This window comes from Octopus bimaculoides, chromosome 2 (assembly GCF_046866305.1).
Source record: "Octopus bimaculoides isolate indiv1 chromosome 2, ASM4686630v1, whole genome shotgun sequence".
NCBI classification, from domain to species: Eukaryota; Metazoa; Mollusca; class Cephalopoda; order Octopoda; family Octopodidae; genus Octopus; species Octopus bimaculoides.
Window position 1 is genome coordinate 45,768,299 of NC_142929.1, and position 23,328 is coordinate 45,791,626.

The 23,328-nt window shown below is 38.3% G+C and overlaps 1 protein-coding gene across 1 annotated transcript in view; it reads left to right on the forward strand.

Moving 5' to 3' along the window:
• The window catches only part of LOC106869164 (A.superbus venom factor 1), a 168,614-nt gene that overhangs the window by 33,671 nt on the left and 111,615 nt on the right, over nucleotides 1–23,328 (forward strand). The window contains exon 2 of the mRNA XM_052976969.2: nucleotides 21,467–21,624. Within this exon, the coding sequence (XP_052832929.2) occupies nucleotides 21,467–21,624 (158 nt within the window). The remainder of the gene's footprint in view (nucleotides 1–21,466; nucleotides 21,625–23,328) is intronic.

Below are 23,328 nucleotides of genomic sequence, written 5' to 3' on the forward strand. Positions count from 1 at the left end.
CGTACTACACTGCATAAAATATTCTTCAGTTCCTTTTCTAGTTTTAACGATGCAATCACCGTGTCTTCAAAAGGTTCCTCATATTTTGGAATCAGCATAGACAACCCGTCTGCGTGTCCCATTTTCATTGATGGCAAAAACTCCATCTAAAAATCGTAGTTCAACAGAGTAGTTCCCCAGCGCTGAACGCGGTTTGCTGAGTGCGTGAGGATACCCCTTTTCGAATCGAAAATAGACAATAACAGTCGGTGATCCGTTTGCAGTGTAAACTTCCTCTCATGTAAAAATTTATGGAATTTTTTTAACTGCGAAGATTAATGATAACGCCTCTTTTTCAATCTGGCTGTAGTTTCTTTCCGCTGGTAACAGAACTCTCGATGCATATGCAATAGCTTTGATTTTACCATCATTAAATTTATGCAGTATCACCGCTCCTATGCCATATTCGCTGGCGTCCGATGCCACAATTATTTTCAATTTTGGGTTGAAATGAGTTAATGATAACTCTGAAGTTAACCGATTTTTTAGTTCCTTGAATGATTTCTGACATTCCTTTGTCCAGCTCCATTTCAAGTCCTTCTTCAGTAATTTGCTCTTAGCTCATACATTTTAGGTATGTACAACTGGTAATAACTTACCAAACCTAAAAATGCTTGTAGTGTTGATTTGTTAGTGGGAGCAGGCATGTTTTTTTATCGCGTCAATCCTAGAAGGGTCTGGTTTTCGTCCGTTTTCATCGATCACCTGTCCTAAGTACTTTATTTTAGTAAAAAAAAAAAAAAATTCACATTTATCCTCCCTTACTTTAAATCCACAATCACTTATTCGTTTGAAAACCTCTTCTATATGTTCACTATGCTGGTCCCTTGATTCACTTTTAATCAATATGTCATCCAGGTATGGGACCGCGAACTCACAATCTGCCAGCATAGTATCCATTACTTGCTGAAATATTGCTGGTGCAACCTTCACCCCAAATGGCAGTCTTTTGAAACGGTACAGACCTTTATGAGTATTAATTGTTAATACTTTAGCACATTCTTCGTCTACCTGTAATTGGAGGTAGGCCTCAGACAAATCTAGCTTGGAAAAAAATTTCCCACCATTGTACTTGGCAAATACTTCCTCTGGATTTGGCAGCGGACAATCATACTTTTTTAAACAGTCATTCAGCCCAGTGGAGAAGTCCGCACATACTCTTACCTCGTTCTTCTTTTTTTTTTATATATACCGTAGGAGCAGCCCACTCCGAGTAATCCCCTTTTTTAATTACTTCCAGGTCTTCCTATCGTTTTAATTCCTTCTCAACTCAATTCAACGCCGTAAGCGGTACATCCCTTTTCGGTTTAAACACCGGCACCGCATTTTCTTTTAACTCAAACTTTACTTTAGTTTTTTCACACATACCGAGCTCATTCGAAAAAATATCCGGGTACATCCTTTTCAGTTTTAATTTCATTTTTTCCGATGCTTTCTCTGACACGGGCTGTGACGCATTCACCTTGTTACACAATGTATTCAGTGATAGATCCCACAGGTCGAATCTTTCCATTAAATCTGTCCCAAACAGATTCATTGTATTTTTTGATATCATTAATTTACATTTCCGCGTCCTGTTTTTAAGTTTTATTTCTGTTGAGGTTTCACCCAAGAATCAAACTCGTTCTCCTGACACACCATGGGCTATCCTAGTAGTCTTTTTATATAATGGCCTGCCTATTTTACTCCATATTGCCGTATTTATTATCGATACGTCTGAACTGGTATCTAATTGCATTTTGGTCTGCAACCCATTTATTTCTACCGACACAAATTTTCGGATTTGTCTGGTAGAATTTATTTTTGTTGAGTAGACTTTCTTTTGTTTTACCGTTTTCTTTGACTGGCATTTCGTCTGTATATGCCCAATTTTACCACACTTAAAACAGGGTTTATCTTTAAAGGGGCAATCTTTCCTCAAGTGTCGCTATCCGCAAACATAGCACCGTTTTGAATTAAAATTTTTCATTCTTTGTATACTTTCTTTACACATTTGTACATTATTCTTACTAGCTGAATTAAAATGCCAAGGAATTTGTCGTCTTTTATCTTTTACTTGTTTCTCTCATTACTCTGTTTGGGCACCGCCTTAAAGGGTTTAGTCCAGAGGTTCTAAACCATTTTATTTATTTATGGACCCCTTTGATTGTTATTTTATTCTGGTGGACCCCCATAGCCATTCAATGTTTAAAAGGTTTTACAGATACTTCTTTCAATTTTCCTATTTTGTTTTTCACGCATTAATGTTTGTAGGTTTAAGGTAATAAAATGTTAGAGAAAGAAACCTAGCTGTTTCTTGCAATACATACCAAAACATACATCCAAAGTCAAATTTTTTCCAGAAGCCCTCAAAATATTACTGTGGATCCCTAATTTGCTATTTTGTTGCGTGGACCCCCAAAATCTTATACTGATCCACCCCCAGGTGCCATATGGATCCCGGTTAAGAACTACTGGTTCAGTCGAATAACTGAAACCCCAATACTTATTCTATCGGTCTCTTTTGGCCGAACCACTAAGTTATGGGGGACGTTAACAAATCCACACCGTTTGTCCGGTTCTCAAGCAGTGATGCGGAACAAACACAAAGACACATACACATTGATACATGCATAGGGACATACATGCATAAGGAAATACATACATACATATATATATATGACGGTTTTCTGCACAGTTTCCGTCTACCAAATTTACTCTCAAAGCTTTGGTCAACCCAGAGCTGTAGTAGAACTTTGCTCAAGGTGCCACGCAGTGGGATTGAACCCGGAACCGTGTGGTTGGGAAGCAAACGTCTTATTACACAGTCACGCCTGCAAACGTCTTAATGACAGCACCAGTGAGTCTTTTCGAAGCCTCGTTGACTGTCGGTAAAGAGAAATAAGGAAATAATTATCTCAAGATTGCATATTTAACTTGTGTGTTTGCAAACTATCTGAGGACTTTCAGTCTGGATGATGAATTAAATATACCACCTAAGAACAGTTGGAATATCTAGAGGGCTGCAATCTTCCTGATAATTCAGTCACCACCGTCTGGAGTCTGAGTATGTGTTCTCTCCTTCCCTCCCTCCCTTCCTCCTGTCTGAAACTTAATCTTTTTATTTAAGGAATTCCTTTTTAGCAATTATTTATTTTATAAAAGCAGATGTATATACAAAATTTATTTTTTAAGCATATCGGGTTTCTCATAATTTCGTAAGTTTATGACTTGTTAATCTGTAACGCTAGTTCGTTAGCTGAAATGTGATTGAAGTGCGTAATTTTTCTTGCAAAGTCTTATAAACTTAGCGGGGAAAATAATCAAGGAACTGTGTAACTGATGTGTTTCGTTCAGTCGTAATACTAAAATCAGTCCTTGGGTAAAATAATCCAACAAATGTCAATTCGAGGAGTGGGTTGGGGGGACATCAAGCGTTACTTCCGCTAAGTGGTAGTACAGTTTTTCAACAGAAGTCCCAACAGAAAAAATAAAACAAATGCTGTGAGCGGATAAGAGAAATGATGGAATACAACGAAAATTTTAGGGGAATATGACAAAAAAGGAAGAAATTATCGTTTTCTCTTTATTTGTTTTAGTCGTTGAACTGCAGCCATACTGGGACACTGCTTTGAAGCATTTAGTCGAAATAAATTGACCCCAGGACTTTTTTTGTAACCACGATAATTATTCTATCGGTCGCTTTTGCCGAACCACTAGGTTACGGAGACTTAAACTAATAACGGTTGTCCAGAGGTGGTGGTGGACACACGCTCGCGCATTAATTTCATTCGGGCTTTAACCCTGGAGTTAAATCTTTTAAACTCGTCAACGGGTACAAGTTATCAGATCGGATTTGAAATCGGAAATCGATTGTTTTACAGATCATATTTCTTAAAATCCATAGATATCCACAGAATTTATATTATCATTCACAAGGAGAATGGAGTGAGCAAGTTGTTTTATTACATAACTTTACAATTTTTCATCGATATGCAACTATAGATTTCTGATGCAATTGAACTTTGATTCTTCATAGATGTATATAAAATCCATTTGCTGCCGTAGCTTGTAATTATCAACAGATTATACCACCAATTGTCGGTAGGTTTGTCGCATATCACAAGCAAAAAATAAATTAAGATAAAATAAAATAAAATATAGAATAAAATAAATTAATAAAATAATCCTTTCTACTATAGGCACAAGGCCTGAAATTTGGGGGAGGGTGATAATTGATTACATCGACCCCAGAACTCAACTGGTACTTTATTTATCGACTCCGAAAGGATGAAAGGCAATGTGGACCTCGGCGAAATTTGAACTCAGAACGTAACGACGGACGAAATACCGCTAAGCATTTCGTCCAGTATGCTAACGATTCTGCCGAAATAATCCTTTCTACTGGAGGCGCAAGGCCTGAAATTAGTAGTGAGGGGACAATTCGATTACGTCGACCCTAGTGTTTCACTGGTATTTAATTTACCGAATCCGAAAGGGTGAAAAGCAAAGTGGACCTCGGCGGAATTTGAATTTAGGATATAACGACCGGCGAAATACCGATTTCTTTATTACCCATAAAGGGCTATACAAAGAATTTTTAAGACATCATAAAACATAAAGACAGTACAAAACGCAAACATAAAATCGGGGTAATTAAAATAAAATGATAATATGCAATAATGAAAAAAATGAGGCGCAATGTCCACTCGATCCCCGAAGTCGGGTGGTTACATTTATCCAGTTTTTCACTTTTACGTTCAACGTCATATAAACATTTTAACGGTTTTGTAACTCAAAAAATTAAATCACTCGCGTTACCTTTCTTCCATTAATCATTGTTACGTCCGTCCTTAACAACTGCAAATAATCAGTTCTAGGGGGTGGTGTCTCCACCAACCATATCCGTTTCGTTATTAAATTTTCATCAAGTTCTTCTATGCGCTCCCAGCAGCTTTCCTCACGTATCAAAATGCATTTTTCAGCACATTTCTCTGGCATTTTCACTCTTATTATTTCTCCCAACCTCTCGACTTTTCTCTCCATATGCTCGCAATTCTCGTACTTTATCAAAACCCCCTTGTATTTCACATCTTTCTCCGTTCTCTCCTCCTCTTCTTGTACATTATTAGTTTCTAGCTTTTTTTATCTCTTTTTTTTTTGTTTTCCGTTGACCGTTCTTTTGACTTATTTTTCCTTCGCTTTTTAGGGCTAGTAGCTCCATTTTCGTTCTTCTCCTTTGTTTTCTCTGTTTCACACTTCTGTCTCTCTTTTATTTCCTCGGTGTGGTCTACAATTTTTTCCTCCTCTGCTTGTGCTTTTTCTTGCTGTGGCTGTGTGAACTCATATAGGGGACATTTGGTCTTCATATGACCTCTCTCCCCGCATATATAACAATTTGGTTTTCTTCCCTCGACTACGACATTTAACTGTTTGTCAAGGGTGCCCCTTGTCTCCGGTCCTGTATGTTTTGGCCCTGGAGCCATTGCTGCGGAGGCTGGAGAAGTTGGGTGGCAACCCTAATGAGATCGGATGCGGTAAGTTTACTTCTGCGTATGCGGACGACGTCACTCTCATCGTGTCTGAGGAAGCACAACTACCTCGAGTAGAAGATGCTCTCCGAAGATACGAAGCGGTGGCAGGAGCAAAAGTTAACAAGGACAAGTCCATCGGTCTGCGCCTCGGCACCTGGAGGAACAGGCCCTTTATCGTCCAGTGTCGTTGGACACTGGACAGATGGTCCTGTTAAGTTGCTTGGAGTCTGGTTCGGTTCAGACTCACAGACGGAGAAGAATTGGAGCGAGGTAGTAAACAAGGTGGAGGCCATAATCCGGAAGTGGTCCGGGCGGTCTCTGTCCTTGAAGGGTAGAGCGGAGGTGGTGCAGATGTTTATAGCATCTGTAATCACCTACCGCCTGTCCGTTGTGCCTTGCCCCGATTTTTGGCTAAACAAGCTGGTACGACTCCTCTTCCGCTTTTTGTGGAGGGGGGGAAAGCCACTTGTGAGGCGCTCCGTATGCTGCCAGGAACCGCTAAAGGGTGGTTTGGGGATGCCCTGGCTAATGATGCGCAGACATGCGTTGAGGCTGAGACATCTCTGGTGCCACCTGGAGGGTGATAAGGTGTGGAGTCCGTTGGCGGAGGAGTTCTTGCCGCGACCTGCCTCGCTGGAACGATTTAAACCCGGTCTCATTAGAAGATGTAATCTGACTTTATGGCAGAAGGAGTGCCGTCAGGCACTCTGGTCTATCCACAAGACGGGCAAGGCTGGCTGCGGGAATACCACCTCGGTATTCTACAGACGGCTAGTGGAGGAGGGAAACGATGACGTCTTAGGAGGGGCTCTGGGGTTCGACGAGAACCAACTCGCCAACCTGTTTCGTAAGACCTTCAAGCCAGAGTACTTGGATAATTTCCAAAAATCTCTGACTTGGCAGAGTTACAGGAATGCTCTACCTGTTCGCGAAAAGTTATCCAGGCACGGTTTAGCAGTGCCACCGACATGTCCAAGATGCGAGCAGGACAGTGAAACTGTCCAGCACGCCATCGTACATTGTCGGAAGCTCTCCGGCTTGATGATTTACGTGGAACACGTGTTGTCGCATCTGGGACGAGTACAGCTGTCGGCTGAGTCTATGATAAAGATGATACCGCCAACTGGACTATCAAAGGAAGGTGAGGCTTGTTTTCTCTGTACGGTAGCAGTATTGAAAGAGTGTATATGGAGGACGAGAATGGAAGGCATCACGACAGGGTCCGACATATCCGGCCCTGGATTGCTGTTCTACTTCAGATATCACCTGAAGAGCAAGATAGGGCTGGAAAAGAGAACCCTGTCAGAGAAAGTATATGAACGAAGATGGAAGGAAGTAGTGAAAAAGGTGGGTGTAAGTCACCCAAACTAATCATTGAGAAAATAAAAGGCAAACTGCTGGGCCTTATAGGCTGCCGGGTTGAAAAACCCAATCTCCCCTTCTTTTTATAGACATACATGTGTGTAGGTGTATGTATGGGTATGTGTGTGTGTGTGTATGTATGTATGTATGTATGTATATATGTGTATATATATATATATTTATATAGATGTGTGTGGGTATGCATGCATATGTATGTCTGAATATTCAAAGTCATCGTTTTTTAAATTTTATAAAAACATCGTAAATTTTTTTTAAAAAGAACTCATACATTTTGTACATCTGTTTGTATTTGTCTTTGTATCATCTATGTAAATTAGATCCATAGTGATCATAATAAAAATTTTACGACATTTAACGTTTTCTCGTCCTCCACTTCTATCTGGTAGGGAATTCTTTCTATGTCCTCGAATGTGGCAAAAAGCCACATTTCGAGTCCAAATCCCCACCATTTGCACACTTTTGTTTTCGCCACTGGTCCCAATTCCGGCTCCTCCTTGGTTGCAGCCAGCACTGTTGCAACCAACCACTCTGGTTTAATATCTGGTGTAACTCTGGGAATTTGTATTTTTACACTTCTTCTTCCTCTATAACTTGGTAGCAATGCTATTTTCTCACTTCTTAAAATGTTGGTCGCATGCTTGGTTGCCCCTTCTATAGTGGCGAACCTCACCTCAACCGTACCGAACTTTCTTCCTCTGTTGATGTACGTGGCTTCATTGACAATTTCACCCAGGCACTCCTCGATTTCTTCTTCCGTCACCATTTCAATTTTACCGGTTTCGACAGCCTGTGTACGATACACTACTGTCCTCAGAATCTTATTTTCGTTAGTCTCTTTTGGGGAACACAATTTGTACGAGTCTCTCTCAACTACTATCAAATTCCTGCTTCTGGACACCTCCTCCATATCCAACTTGATTAACTTAGTTTCCAGCGGCACTGGCTTCCTCACCGCAGTGGCCTTGGCGTAGCTCTCCATACTGGAGACACTACCACTTGCCATAGATGGGAAAAATGCAGCAGCTCACGTGAAATGCAACCGTAATAATTCCACAAAAATCAGAATTATTCACCGAGACAGTTTTCACAAAGTAACACAACAGTATTCACAATAATTCACGGAGCCGTTATACCGCGAAGCAGTTCGCTCGGCGTGCTAACGATTCTGCCAAAATAACGAAAAGATACAGAATGCACCTCAATTCAAATCAACCGGTCGCTAAATCGGAGAAAGGAGAAAGAGGATAGAAAGAAAGAAAAAGATAAACATAAAACAAGAAAATAAATCAGATATTTTCTGTCACCAAAGGATATATAAATAATTTAACCCATTAGTGCCCGAATATTTTTATTTGATTACCAAATAATTATTACCAAAAATCTTTTTTTAATACAACTTTATCTGATACTAAATATATAAAAAAAATTTATTACAATATTTGAAAGACATTTCAGTCTTAATGACTAACTAAAGATATCTTAGAAGAATACAGATGTTGCAGAAATATGATGGATTATCCTTCTGGTCCTAAAAAAAAAGGACGATGAGCGCTGATAGGTTAATAGTCTGTTTTCTTAAACTATGATTTTTTTAAAACCAGATATTTATTCCATCAGCTACTAAGATAAACTGTGCACATATTTCCGCACCATTATCACAATGCGACGTAGATGGAGGAAACTATCAAAGTACATGTCGACACAAAGGCCAAAAGTCAACCACCATTAAATTCAGCGACCATGCTCCAACACATGCACGGATGCAAACAGATAAGGAGACAAAGATAAATCTATTAATATATTACTTACTATGGAGAGAAAGAAAAAAAAATTCAAAGAAAACACAGTATATTAACAAGCCAAATGATTTATATCTTATGGAAACAGAAAATATTATTATCTACTCATTTATTTTCTCGTTTTATGTTTGTTTTCCTTTTTATCTCCCCCCCCCCCCTACTTAAACGTATGTGTTCTGTTACAATAAACTTTACTGCAGTAGTTACCATGAGAGAAATTATCATATTAGCTTTTGGTGTAAAATGCACACTTGTTTATATTGTTAGCGGGGAGATAAATATTTCAGCAATCCAGCGCCAAATACACGCACTGTAAAGTTTATTCTAACAGAATATCCACATTTAAGTGGGAATAAATATTACCTCTCGGTATTAATACTGCCTCTGTCGTTTATTTATATATTTTTTTAATATGCTCACAGGCTAATCGCGACACCAGTGCCTGTTTAGACACTGATTTTCTATATATTGCTAGCAGGAAGATGAGTCGCTGCTATCACTAGCGGTTGAGCGTCCATCACCGATGAGACCAGAGAAAGTCAAAATCGCGTGTTCTGGTGGTCTCGGCGCTAAATTTGGTGGGGATCTATCTCTCCCCAAGCGATAAAAACAAGCGTGTATTTGGCACCAAAAGCTTTTATGAGAGTTTCTCTCATGGTATCTATCGTAGTATAGTTTGTTCTAACAGAAAATCCACGTTTAAGTGGGAATAGATATTAGCTCTTGGTATTGTTGCCTCTGTCGCTGATATATAAATTTGCACAACTGTATGTCGGTAAGAGTAGACTTAATTACCGTGAAATTATGATCTCTTCAGACATAATTATCTCTATGTTACAAGAAGTTGAAGGGGAGCAGATGAAGCATGCACAACGGGAACATAGACAGTCCTCAACACGAAAGCATATTTACAAGAGATCGTGTTTAAAGATTTAAAATATATATATAAAATAAATAAAATAGTTAGGGTTAAAAGCTGTTCTTGTGTGGTGGAGATATGTGCGTAAATAACATCACCATAATTGTGAGAGTTTGTTTTTCTTAGATGGAAATTATCAGATAAAAGAAAACAGTCTTTTAGTCTTCTTACTGAAGGAAGACACAAGTAGAGACCCATGAAGTGCCCGAGAGGTCAGCAAGATTCACTCAATACAATGTATGTATCTCTAAAATTCGTACTAGTTACTGTCTAGTACCCACGACCAAATTGAAATCGACACCATGCAGTTTAGTTTCAGTCTAAAACAAACAATGACAAACAAAACAAATTATTAGACATTATTAAGTGCAATGAAAGCGGCGAGCTGGCACATCAAACAAATTGCTTAGTGGCATTTCGTCCATCTTTACGTTCTGAGTTCAAATTCCGTCGAGGTCGACTTTGCCTTTCATCCTTCCAGGGTCGATAAAATAAGTACCAGCTGAGTACTGGGATTGATGTAATCGACTATCCCCCTTCCCAAAAGTTCACTCTTTGTGCCTATAGTAGAAGGGGTTATTATTATTATTAAGGCGGCGAGCTGGCAGAATTGTTAGCATGCCGGGCAAAATGTTTAACGGCATTTTATATCCGTCTTTATGTTCTGAACTCAAATTCTGTCGAGGTCAACTTTGTTTTCCATCGTTTCAGGGTCGATAAAATAAGTATCAGTTAAGTTCTGGTGTCGATGTAATCGATTTTTCCACTCTCCTGAACTTTCTGGCTTTGTGCCAAAAATTGAAATCATTATTAAGTGTAATGAAGGTGATGAGCTGGCAGAATTGTTAGCACAGCGGGAAAATTGCTTAACAACATTTCATCTGTCTTTATGTTCTGAGTTCAAATTCTGCGAAGGCCGACTTTATTTTTCATCATTTCGAAGTCGATGAAATAAGTAGCAGTCATGATCTGGGGACAAGGTTATCGACTAGTCCTCTTCTCCAAAATTTCAGGCCTTGTGACTATAGCCGAAAGAAAGTTAAAATTAAGGGGGAATGTGTACTTTGAATTCAAGCGTAAAAAAATGAGGAGCGTGCAACATTTTGAATAAATCGATACCCAATAGAAACGATAAGAATGAATAAAGCGCTAAACCTTATTTCTCAAATCACGCCAATAAAACAGAAGGATTTAAATGGAACCGAAAAATAATGTTCCCATACTAGGCACAGGTGTGGCTGTGTGGTTATGAAGCTTGCTTTCTAATCATGCCGTTTTGAGTTCAGTCCCACTGAGCAACACCTTGGGCAAGTGTCTTTTACGATAGCTTCTGGCCGAGCAAAGCCTGATGAGTGGATTTGGGAGACGGAAACTGAAAGATACGAGAAAAGGTTTTATAGAGAGACAGAGTGGCCGTACGCTGGGATATGCTGGGGCACCATCTTTAAAGGTTTTTGACCCCAATATTTTATATTTTGTTTAAAGCTTGGTACTTAATCTATTGTCACTTGAGCACAAAAAGAAACCAGCATCAGTTGTCAAACGAGTTGGGGTTGGCGTGACAAACACACACACACACACACACACACACGCGCATGCACGCGCATGCACGCGCGCGCGCACATATCTCCCGTATATACATATGTACACACACAAACACACCTTCTTGACTTACGACCTATGCAACTTACGGCCATCCACACTTACGGCCATGATAAATAAATAAATAAATAATCGATTTTCGGACGTCGGGCAGCTGTGCGTACGATAACTATGGCAGCATCTGGCAATGCAAGCCGCCCTCAGACCCAGGTATCCACTGGCTGCCACTGTCTCTCATGCAGTCGCTTTCAAGCATCAGCTATGTTTGAATAAAAATAATGTTGAAAAATATTAATCCGATATACGATCAGATCGATTTACGACCTATCAGTCGGAACGGAACTCAGTTGTAAGTCGAGGAGTAGGTCTATATATATACGGCAGGTTCCTACACAGCTTCCACCTACCAAATACACTCACAAAGCATTGGTCGGCCTGGGGTTATAGTGGAAGACACTTGACTGAACAATGGGACTGAACTAGACACCACATGGTTGCAAGGCGAACTTCTTAACCACACGGATATGCTTTCGCCTACATGCATATTTTACAATTAAACTTTTAATACCAAAAATGGAACTACCACAAAATGTATTTATAAAACATTCGTTGAGAAAGAAAAAGAGACGTGAAATAAAAGTAAATTTAGATTTCAACACACTTGCCAATTTTAGAAGATAAATATGGAATATATCAAGTTTTGAGGTTGTACACTTTATAGTGGTGAATACTTTATAAGTTCAGCTGTTGTATTATTTGGTCTCTGATAATCAAGGAGAACATCATGCTCTCACATTCTGTCTCTTGAAGATTTGTGTACTGCTGATTTATATCAGCAACACCCATCAAAGGAATGTGGTCCTTGTAGCGCTTTCGCTTTCAGAATACGGTTTATTTAGGAAGATATAATAATTAAAACCCAAAATATATCAAATATAGAAATAGAATATTTGAATAATGAAAATTTAATGAATAGAATATAAACAAGAAGAAATATGAAAAATAAAAAGAAGCATTGAAACTATAAACAGCAAGACCATTAAATCCTGAAAAAATACCTTGCACAAGCAAAATACGTAAGTGGAATTAATAAAATCCGAATGTATCATACCTGCAAAAAATACGTAGCAAAAACGAAATGTGAACTTGAGGTAGAGGATAATCTATGGGAAGAGATAGTTCTTCTTTTACTTCTTTCAGTCATGTGACTCCGGCCATGGTGGAGCACCGCCTTAAAGAGATTTTAGTCGAAGAAATGAACCCCAGGACTTATTCTTTGTAAGCCTAGTACTTATTCTATCGATGTCTTTTGCCGAACCACCACATCGGTTGTTGTCAAGCGATAGCGGGGAACACCAACACAGACACAAACGCACGCACACACACACTCATGTATGTACATAAATAAATAAATAAATAAATAAACAAATATATATATATATATATATATATATATATATATATATATATATATATATATATACGAAGAGCTTCTTTCAATTTCCGTTTACCAAATCCACTCACAAGGCTTTGGTCAGCTCGAGGCTATAGTAGAAGACATTTGCCAAAGGTGCCATGTAGTGGGAGTGAACCCAGAACCATATGGTTGGAAAGCAAGCTTCTTACTACCGAGCCACACCTGCGCCTTTAAGTTATTAAAATTAATGGAAAATCTTCCTATGGATCAAGGAAGATTTATACTTGGCCACCAATTCCCTATAAACTGGACAAAAGGTGCTGATTAAAAAGAAAAAAAAAAGAAGCAAAAGTAAAAAAGAAACAAAAATAGTGTTATTTTTTTTTAAACAAAATCCCAAAGTTACCCAAAGTGCTCCATTTGTTATTGATATGCATATGAATTCATAGTCTGGATATAGAAGCTGGAGGTTTCAAAGCAGTTGTCCATAGATATCCTCTTCTTCTTTGATTTTCTAAGAGATATTTATATCTGCAGCGCAGCTGACCTCTATGATGATGCATATCTTTGCCCCTCAGTCCCAAACAACAATATCCGGCCTGTTATGTTTACATTTGACAGAAGTTTTGATGGGAATATTCCACCAATATTCCTTGAGTTGGTGTTTATGAATGTATTCCATAACAAAGGGATTTTCTAAGTTTATTTCAGGACAGTCTTTTTTTGCGTATGGCATTGTAAATTGTTTCAGCAACAACATTGCGCACATAGGGAGGTGGTACCGTGACGACATTTTAGGACAGCTGCTAATTACATGTGTGATGTCTTCTACAGAAACATGACATAGCCTACACATGCGGTTGCACCTTGGGATTACAAGAGTGTCACTGTCTCTCTTGTTCATCAGGTACTTTGTGGCAATCTCCTGTTCCTGGATTGCAAACGCATAGCCTTCAAAGTGTGATGTGATGTAGTGATCTTGTGTCCAAGAGAGGCTGCGCTTCGTGTCAATTCTACTGTCTTCTTCAAGTTTTCGGGCATGCATAGTCTTTTTTTTTTTTTTTTTGTGTGCCGAGTGCTTTTCAACCAGGTCTTCTCTGAGGTAAGAGAACCCAGCTGTTTTGGGGCTGAAAAGGAGATCACTAGGAAGAGAGTGCTTCTTGAGGAGTTCACTGCCAGCTCGTACAATGTTGCTCACTTCACTTTTCAGCACTGCATTTATGTTTATTTTTGCTGCTGTTGTTTAGCAGATGCTATTTGAGTGATACCATACAGAATTCGAAGGTCGTCTGACTGATCTCGGGCCTCTACCACATGTATGTATGTATGTATGTATGTATGTATGTATGTATGTATGTATGTATGTATGTATTGATCACCACTCTCTGTGAAGCCAGGCGTCTCACTGATCACTTGGAAACTACCTCCTTTGAAGACATACGCAGGACCATCCTTGCAGAAAATATATACTGGAATAACAAGGACATAGCAACCAGACCTGATCAGCCTACCTTCTCTTGCAGCCTCTGCGGTTGTGCCATTTTGTCCCAAATCGGACTCGTTGGGCATCTGCAGCCTTGCAATAGACGTAGATATCTCTTCGTAAATCTTCGCTCACGAAGCCAAGCCATGCCAGTTTTCATGCACACACGCACGCATATACACACACAATCTCTCTCTCTCTCTCTCTCTCTCTCTCTCTCTCTCTCTCTCTCTCACACACACACACACTCTCTCTCTCTCTCTCTCTCTCTCTCTCTCTCTCTCCCCCTCTCTCTCTCTACTCGAGTTTCAGTTTCAATAATTTGTTATCGAAGAACGAAAGAATAAAAAAAAGTAACAACAAATAAAGGTTGAAAGGAAAATGACTTACTGAAACTAAAACTCGAGTTGTGACAAAGACTATCAATTTGAGTTTTAATAAAGAAAAGCCGCCATGTGTTGTGCACTCTTAATTTATCCGACATAAATCAACGTACACACACACACACGTCTATATAAGTATGTATGCATGTGTGTTTTGACAATCGGAATATTTGTTTACGTCGCTGTAAGATAGCAGTTCGACTAAAGACAGACTTAAATAAATCTCAGACTTAAAAACAAATGTATAACAGTCAATTTCATGAACTAAATCCTCCAAGGGAGTATCACAGCATAGTCACAGTCCAATGATTGAGATGAGTAATAAGTAATATTAGTTGCAGAGGATTTTTTTTTCTCAAACCCTTATCACCAACTTCATACAGAAAACTTGAAGAAGGCATTCCTACAGATGTGTACCCCACCGACATTGTTTCCTCATTACTTCCAGAAAATTGGATATTTTTTAATGAAATTTTCTACGAATACGCTCCAGATGGTGTAGATTCTGATTACTTTGGAATTTATTGTGGAAAAGATTTTCTGTGGGTGGGAATAAGAGTTTCAGGTAATTCACACAGGTTGGCTTTCTTGACCCATAACTTTCAGAAAAATAGGCATTTTTTCATGAAATTTTCTACAAATACTTTTCTGATTGTGTAGATTAGAATTACATCGGAATTTGATGTGAAACGTAAAATAGTGAACACACACACATACATATTGACACGCGTCACAATTTTTTTCGAAATTTCAAGTTTCATTTTGTATGACTTGTGTTGTTATGTATGTGTACAAGTCCACACATTTTTTCATATTAAATTCCGATATAATCATAATCTACCCAATCTGAAAAGTATTTATAGAAAATTTCATAAAAAATTACCCATTTTTCTGAAAGTAATGAGTAAAAAAGGTTGTCACATGTGAAAGTTGTCTCGTGAAGTTCCTCGCCCCACCCTCGAAAAACTTTTTTCACTACATATTCCGATATAATGAGAATCTACACTATCTGAAGCATACTTGTAGTAAATTTCATTTACAAATATCCATTTTCTGAAAGTACACATCTGTAGGAAATCCCTTGAAGAAAACACTGAAAGCTTCGTTAGGACGATAATAATCTGGTCTCTTTATTTACTACCTGGTCTCTTTATTTCTTCTCTTTGTTTACTACCTGGTCTCTTTATTTACTCTTCTGGTCTCATTATTTACTACCACTGAAACTATCTTATAAGCTACAAGACAAAATCAAAGAATGGGATGATTTCACAAAAAATATTGTAATAACATCCTGGATTATATTTAAGACGTAGTACCAACTGATTCGCAACACGAAGGCGTACATGAATTGTTTTTATCAACTTCATCTCAGAGGCGCATAGCTTTCCGAATATCCGTGCCTGTAAAAACGCAATAATATAACTAGGATTGGAAGTACCCAGTTACAGGAGTGTTTCGAACATGAACGTGGATTAGCGGCTGTTCTTTAAGACGGGACACGAATTATGGAATGAAACATTCCTCAAGAGAACGTATCAATTACAAATTTAAAGCTCAAATTTGCAAAGCCACACAAAGAGCTCAAAGAATTCTTGGATTTATCAATTTTTCAGTTTACTGAAATCTTATGTCGCTTACTTGTTTCAGTTACTAGACTGCGGCCGTTTTGAGGCTTCGTTTTAACGAATCTGGTCGAGCAAATTGACCGCTGTACTTATCATTATTTTTAGTCTGGTACTTATTCTATCGATGTCTTCTGCCGAACCGCAGATTTACGAGGGGTTAAACGAACCGACCCTAGTTGTCCAGCAATATATATATATATATATATATATATATATATATATATATATATATGTGTGTGTGTGTGTGTGTGTGTGTGTGTGTGTGTGTCTAATGAAGGAAGGTTGGCATGGGTGCCAGTCGTCGAATTTGGTTTGATTTCGATTGCCTCAACAGGTCTTCGCAAGCAGGGTTTTGTGTCCAAAGAACTCTACCTCTACTCACAATTCTTCACTGTACTCGTTGCCAACCCTCACCTTACTGACGGTGTCCCTATATATGGCTCGCACAGCTCTCACTTGTTGTAGCCTGATGTTAGGATTCTTTTTGTTTTCAACAGTCTAATCTATTGAGTGTATATGAATAATAATAATAATAATAATAATAATAATAATAATAATAATAATAATAATAATAATATAATTTTCATATGTCTTCTTAAACATTCTCTAGAACAATACTATGTGCAAAACCAAATTCCGACCTCGGCAGAATTTTAATTCAGAACGTAGCGGCAGACAAAACACCGCTAAGCATTTTGCCCAGCGTGTTAACAATTCTGCCAGCTTGCTGTCTTAATAATAATAATCCTTCTTACTATGGGCACAGGACCAGAAATTTTTAAGGGGAGGGATCTTGTAGATTACTTCGACTCCAGGGCTTCAGTGGTACTTAGTTCACCGACTCCGAAAAGATAAAAGACGTGCACAGATATGCACAGATATACGCACATGCACATACTCGAGGAAATAAAGAAACGGAAAAAAATAGCACCCAACACGTTTGTTTGGAGTTACAAGTATTTGATAAGTTTGCACTATACATGAAAGTTTGGAGCTTTAAGTCACGTGGAGCTTTAAGCCATGACGAAGCTGAGTCAAGCTGTTATCACACTGACAGACAGACATACACACACACTCACACAGACAGACAGACAGACACACGCACACATATACACGCACACATACACACATACCCAGGCACACACATATCTGTTTGAGTATGCTTCTGTGTATGTATGCTTCTGTCAAGTGAAGGCTCGTGGCTTAGTGGTCAGAGTATTGGGCTCATGACTGTAAGGTCATGAGTTCGATTCCCCGCAGCGCATTATGTCCTTGAGCAAAACACTTTATTTCAGATTGCTCCAGTCCACTCAGCTTGCAAAACTGAGTCGTACCTGTATTTGAAAGGGCCAGCCTTGTCACACTCTGTATCACATTGAATCTCCCTGAAAACAATGTTAAGGATGCTTGTGACTGTAGAGCATTGATTCTCAACCAGGGTCCATATGATCCCCGAGAATCAGCATAAGATTTTTGGGGGCCCACAAAGAAATTGGGGATCCAAATAGTAAATTAATAGTAAATAGTAAATTGGGGGATCCAAATAGTATTTTAAGGGCCCCTGAAAAAATTTTGCTTGAGATATATGCATTAGTATGCATTGCAAAAAATTGCTTGGTTTCTTTCTCTAACATTTTACATAGTTCAACCTACACAAGTTAATGTGTGAAAAACAAAATAAGAATTTTGAAAGAAGCTTCTATAAAACTAGCTTTAAAACATAGGTAAAAAGTGGTCGAGAACCCCTGATGTAGAGTGCTCAGCCACTTGCACATTAATTTCACGAGCAGGCTGTTCCATTGACCAGATCAGCTAGAACTCTCATCGTCATAACTGATGGAGTGCCAGTATGCTTCTGTAATTAGGAGTTGCACTGTTTACAGGTCATTAATTTTGTCTTAATTACGTAATCTAAAACATGATAAGCTTTGAGCTACATTCGTTAAAGACTTGTCTTGAAAAATATATCAACCTACTGATTAAGCTATTCGTCATTACTCAAACGAGTCACAGTGCTTGGCCTAGCTTCCTTGCTTACTTCACCATGGTGAAATTTAGGGATTGTGGGGTCCTGTACTGGAAGTACAGTCTTGTATGTTTGCATCATTGTAATGCAGATGTCATGAATGTAAGTGTTTTCAGGCTGTTTATAAGGTGTTGCAATGTGTGTGTGTGTGTGTGTGTGTTATTACGTAGTAATTTATTGCGTATTTATTGATGTCTGTGAAGTTTCTGTGCTATTTGTTTGGAAATTGGTATCTTGATTATTTTTATTTGTGTTGTTGTTTGTTGCATCATGTGAGATAAAATCGTTGGTGGAACTGGAAACATTAACAGAGAAATAATTCTTTCTGCTATAGGCACAAGGCCTGACATTTTGTGAGAAGACGCTAGTCGATTACATTGACATCAGTATACAACTGGTACTTATTTTATCAACTCTGAAAGGATAAGAAGTAAAGTCGACCTTGGTGGAATTTGAACTCAGAACATAAAGCCGGACGAAATGCCGCTAAACATTTGTCTGGTGTGCTACGTTTTTGTCAATTCGCTGCATTGTTAACAACGAAATAATGGCAGAAGTTCTGTTTTTTATTTCTTGTGTTACGTTTTGTTGTGATTCGAGATACGTTTGATGCTTAGTGTTGTCTGCATGCATGTGTGTGTGTGTGTGTGTGTGTGTGTGAGAGAGAGAGAGAGAGAGAGAGAGAGAGAGAGAGAGAGAGTGAGAGAGAGAGAGAGAGAGAAAGAGAGAGTGATTCTAATATATCAAGTGACACGCACAGGCACTGTTGCTGATTGAAATAATATTGTTTCCATGTACAAAACTGGCACTTGGTCGGTTACGACGACAAGGGTTCCAGTTGATCTGATCAACAGAACAGCCTGATCGTGAAATTAACGTGCAAGTGGCTGAGCACTCCACAAACAGGTGTACTCTTAAGGTAGATCTCATGGAGATTCACTGTGACAAGGCTGGTCCTTTGAAATACAGGTACTCCTCATTATTGCCAGCTGAGTGGACTGGAGCAACGTGAAATAAAGTGTCTTGCTCAACGATACAATGTGTCTCCGGGAATTGAACTTACGGCCTTACGATCATGATCCGAATACCTTAACCTCTAAGCCACGTGCCTTCTCTGTTTCAATGTAATCCAGTGAAGATGTTTATTTTAAGAAAGTTAAACTTAAGAGATTGTAATGTTCATACCTTTCACAGAATATTTTAGTTGCGAAAGGAAATTAACTTTGATTCATCAAAGGTTTACTGTTCTAAAACGTCCACGATATTATTGGAAAAGGATAGCACTGGGTAACACAATTTTCGTCCTTGGGTAGTAACTGTTATTTCCTATTTACTTACCCCTAGAAAGTATGAAAAATGGCTAATATTTCCTTCAAACTTTACGTTTGTTACCTTTATTCAAACACCAAAGAATCCCTCTCAATACATGGCTATGGTGCTCCACCACTACTCCTGCTCATGATCTGATATGCACATATTGTCAGTCACTAAGGGACATACTCAAGTGATTATGGTCAAGCAACTGACAAGCAGAATATTTACTATAACGATATTTCTGCTTCATCAACTCAACGCTGAATGTAATGGAAAATAGGTCAGTTTCAAAACATTGATGTTCAGGTGACAAAAGCAAAATTTGAAGGGAGTGGTGGTCATTTCCTTTGATTTCTAGTTAGAAGCAAATAGGAAATAACTCTTATTGATCAAAGACAAAACAAAAATTGTTACACAGTGTGGTTAATTGAATCGGCACTACTATATGACTGGTACTTATTTAGTTGAGGGAAAAAGACAATATCAAAATAAGTGGCACTTGAATTCAAATGGATGGAATAAGGCATTTAATCTGACCCTTTACAATAGTGATTCCCAAACTTTTCAGGCTGCCGCCCCCTTGGTGCCCGCACCTCATTCTTACAGCCCTCATTCACCACCACCACCACCACCACAAACATAAACCACTTTCTGCTGCAAATTGAAAACAACTGTGTTTCACAAATAAAACTTATAATCAATCCTTATAATCTTGTTGTTTTTACACCCATTGCCCCTTTATCACCTCACTTTTCTTCAACACTCCCTGGATCTTTCCACTGCCCCAGCGGAGAAGAACCACCCACTTTGGGAACCACTACTTAAAAACTTCAACCAGCTCATTATCCAGAAAGAGCAAGTAATGTTGACTTGTAAACACAGGTACAAAACCAGAAATTTTATGGGGAGTGGCGGGGAGTTAATTACAAACAGCTCAGTACTTGGTTGGTATTTTATTTTATCGACTCCTGAATGATAAAACGCAAAGTTGACCATGGCAGGATTGGAACTTGGAACATAAAGAACAGGAATAAAATACCTCAAGGAACTTTGTCTGACATTCTAACCATTTTGCTAATCCACTGCCAAGAATGTGTATAATACTGGTTTCAGATTTTGGCACAAGGTCAACAATTTCGGAGGAGGAGATAAGTCGATTACACCAAACACAATGTTCAACTGGTACTTATTTTATTGACTCCGAAAGGATGAAAGGTAAAGTCGACCTTGGCAGAATTTGAACCCAGAACGTAAAGACGGAGGAAATGCCGCTAAGCATTTCGTCCAGTGTGTTCGCGATTCTCCCAGCTCACCGCCTTGAGCATGTGTAATATTGATTTCAAATTTTAGCGCAAGGCCAGCAATTTCAGGGGATAGGTTAAGTCAATTACACTGACCCCAGTGTTCTGCTGGTACTTATTTTACCGACTCCGAAAGGATGAAAGGCAAAGTCGACTTCAGCGGAATCTGAACTGAGAACATAAAAACGGACGTAAAGCTGCTAAGTATTTTGCCTTGCATGCTAACAATTCTTCCAGCTTGCTGCCTTGAGCACATGTAATATTGACTTGAAGAAAGGCAATAAACTGGCAGAAGTGTTAGCACGCCGGGTGAAATGCTTAGCAGTATTTCGTCTGTCTTTACGTTCTGAGTTCAAATTCCGCCAAGGTCAACTTTGTCTTTCATTCTTTCGGGCTCAATAGATTAAGAACCAGTTGCATACTGGGGTCAATCTAATCGACTGGACCCTCCCCCAAAATTTCGGACCTTGTGCTAGAGTAGAAAAGAATATACTAAGTATTTACTTTTTTAAAAATATAAATGAAGTGATATTTATATATTACAAGAATATGCAATCATTGTAAATCCGTATACCGTTATTGTTTCCATATAAATATCTTTGTATTTATAAATGCCTTCTATGAAATTTCTAATGTCTGAATATATATTTTCTGGAAAATAGCACCGAATACATGATGTTCATGCCAAAAGTCTTCCGATGCGATGAAAATGAATCAGTCCTACTGCAATTCTTCGACTATTATAACTTATGTGTGCAAATAGAGTTACTTGATGTTAAGACCGAAAAAATACTGAAGAAATATTTGAAAGTATTTGAGGGTAAGTACATTTTCAGAAATTATTTCCATATAGTCTATATTCTAAAAGAATACAAAAGAAGGAAACAAATGAGTTCTTTTTCAGATCCATCTGTCACCAAAGTCATTGGTGATCTTTCATCTTTTATGTTTTTCTTGTTTGAGTCATTGAACTGCGACCAGCCATGCTGGGGCACTGCCTTGAAGAATTTTTAGTTGAATGTATCGACCCCAGTACTTTTTTTTTTTAGCTACGGAAATGTGAATACACCAACACCAATTGTCAAGTGGTGGTTGGGGGGGGGGGGGAACACACATGTATATACGACGGGATTCTTTCAGTTTCCGTCTACCAAATCCACTCACAAGGCTTTGGTCGGCTCGAGGCTAGAGTGCAAGACACTTGCCCAAGGTAGCACCCAGTGAGACTGGATTCGGAACTATGTGATTGGGAAGCAAGCTTCTTACCACATGGCCACGTGTGCACCTATACAGCCACACCCGTGCCTGTGTGTATAACTTTCATGATCATCATCTGGTCGGGTGACTTACGCTAATAAGACTCATTGGTAATTTGATAGCTGAATGTCTGATGTGCACAAGTCACGGCTTCAAATGATAGCAGTAGTTCATTAACTGAACTGGTTGATCCTAGCTTTTGACAGTCTATTGACTGTTCATCTACTTAGCATCTAGTGATATTCGCCATGGACTTAATAAGTTTATCTGCCGAAATAGTTCGCCTCCACCGTGCTACATCCCATGATTTCAACATAACCATGGCTTGGGTGGTTACCAGGTACTTAACCTTGTCAGGCGGTTTCCCGTAATTTAACCCGGGTTTGTTTATTTCCACATTTAGAACTAACTTCTAATTAATCTGTAGCTGGGACCCCGACAGCTATGGATTAATTATATGTAATTTTAAATTAAATTTAAGGGAACCCAGTAACCTCATTTATAAATGCTTTCATTTTTGCATAGATGTTTATTTAAGAAAAAGCTTGTTTCTTTATAGCTTTCATATATATATATATATATATATATATATATATATATATATATATATATATATATATATATATATATATATATATATATATATATATATATATATATATATATATATATATATATATATATATATATATATATATATATATATATATATATATATATATATATATATATATATATATATATATATATATATATATATATATATATATATATATATATATATATATATATATATATATATATATATATATATATATATATATATATATATATATATATATATATATATATATATATATATATATATGAATGAAAGGTATGTGGCCTAGTGACTCGGCTGTTGCACTTACGATTTAGTGATCGTGGGTTCGATTCTCAGACTGGGTGGTGCGTTGTGTTCTTGAGCAAAACATTTAGTTTCCCATTGGTCCATTTCCCTCAGCCAATGGAGTGGCATCATTTGATGGCTAAAACGATGCAAAGCGCATTGTGACCAGTGATGTGTTACAACATCTGATATTCTGGTCGGTCACATGATCAAGTGAACCAACTGGTTGTAGCAGTTATAGAAGAATAGGGAGGGAAAGTCCTAGAATCCCGTCAAACTATGTTGGTTTGCCTTGACATTATGCATTGGCTCAGAAAATCCCACTTCCTCCTTAATTTGACTCTATTTCCACTACGAAACTCATTCTAATAGTATTGC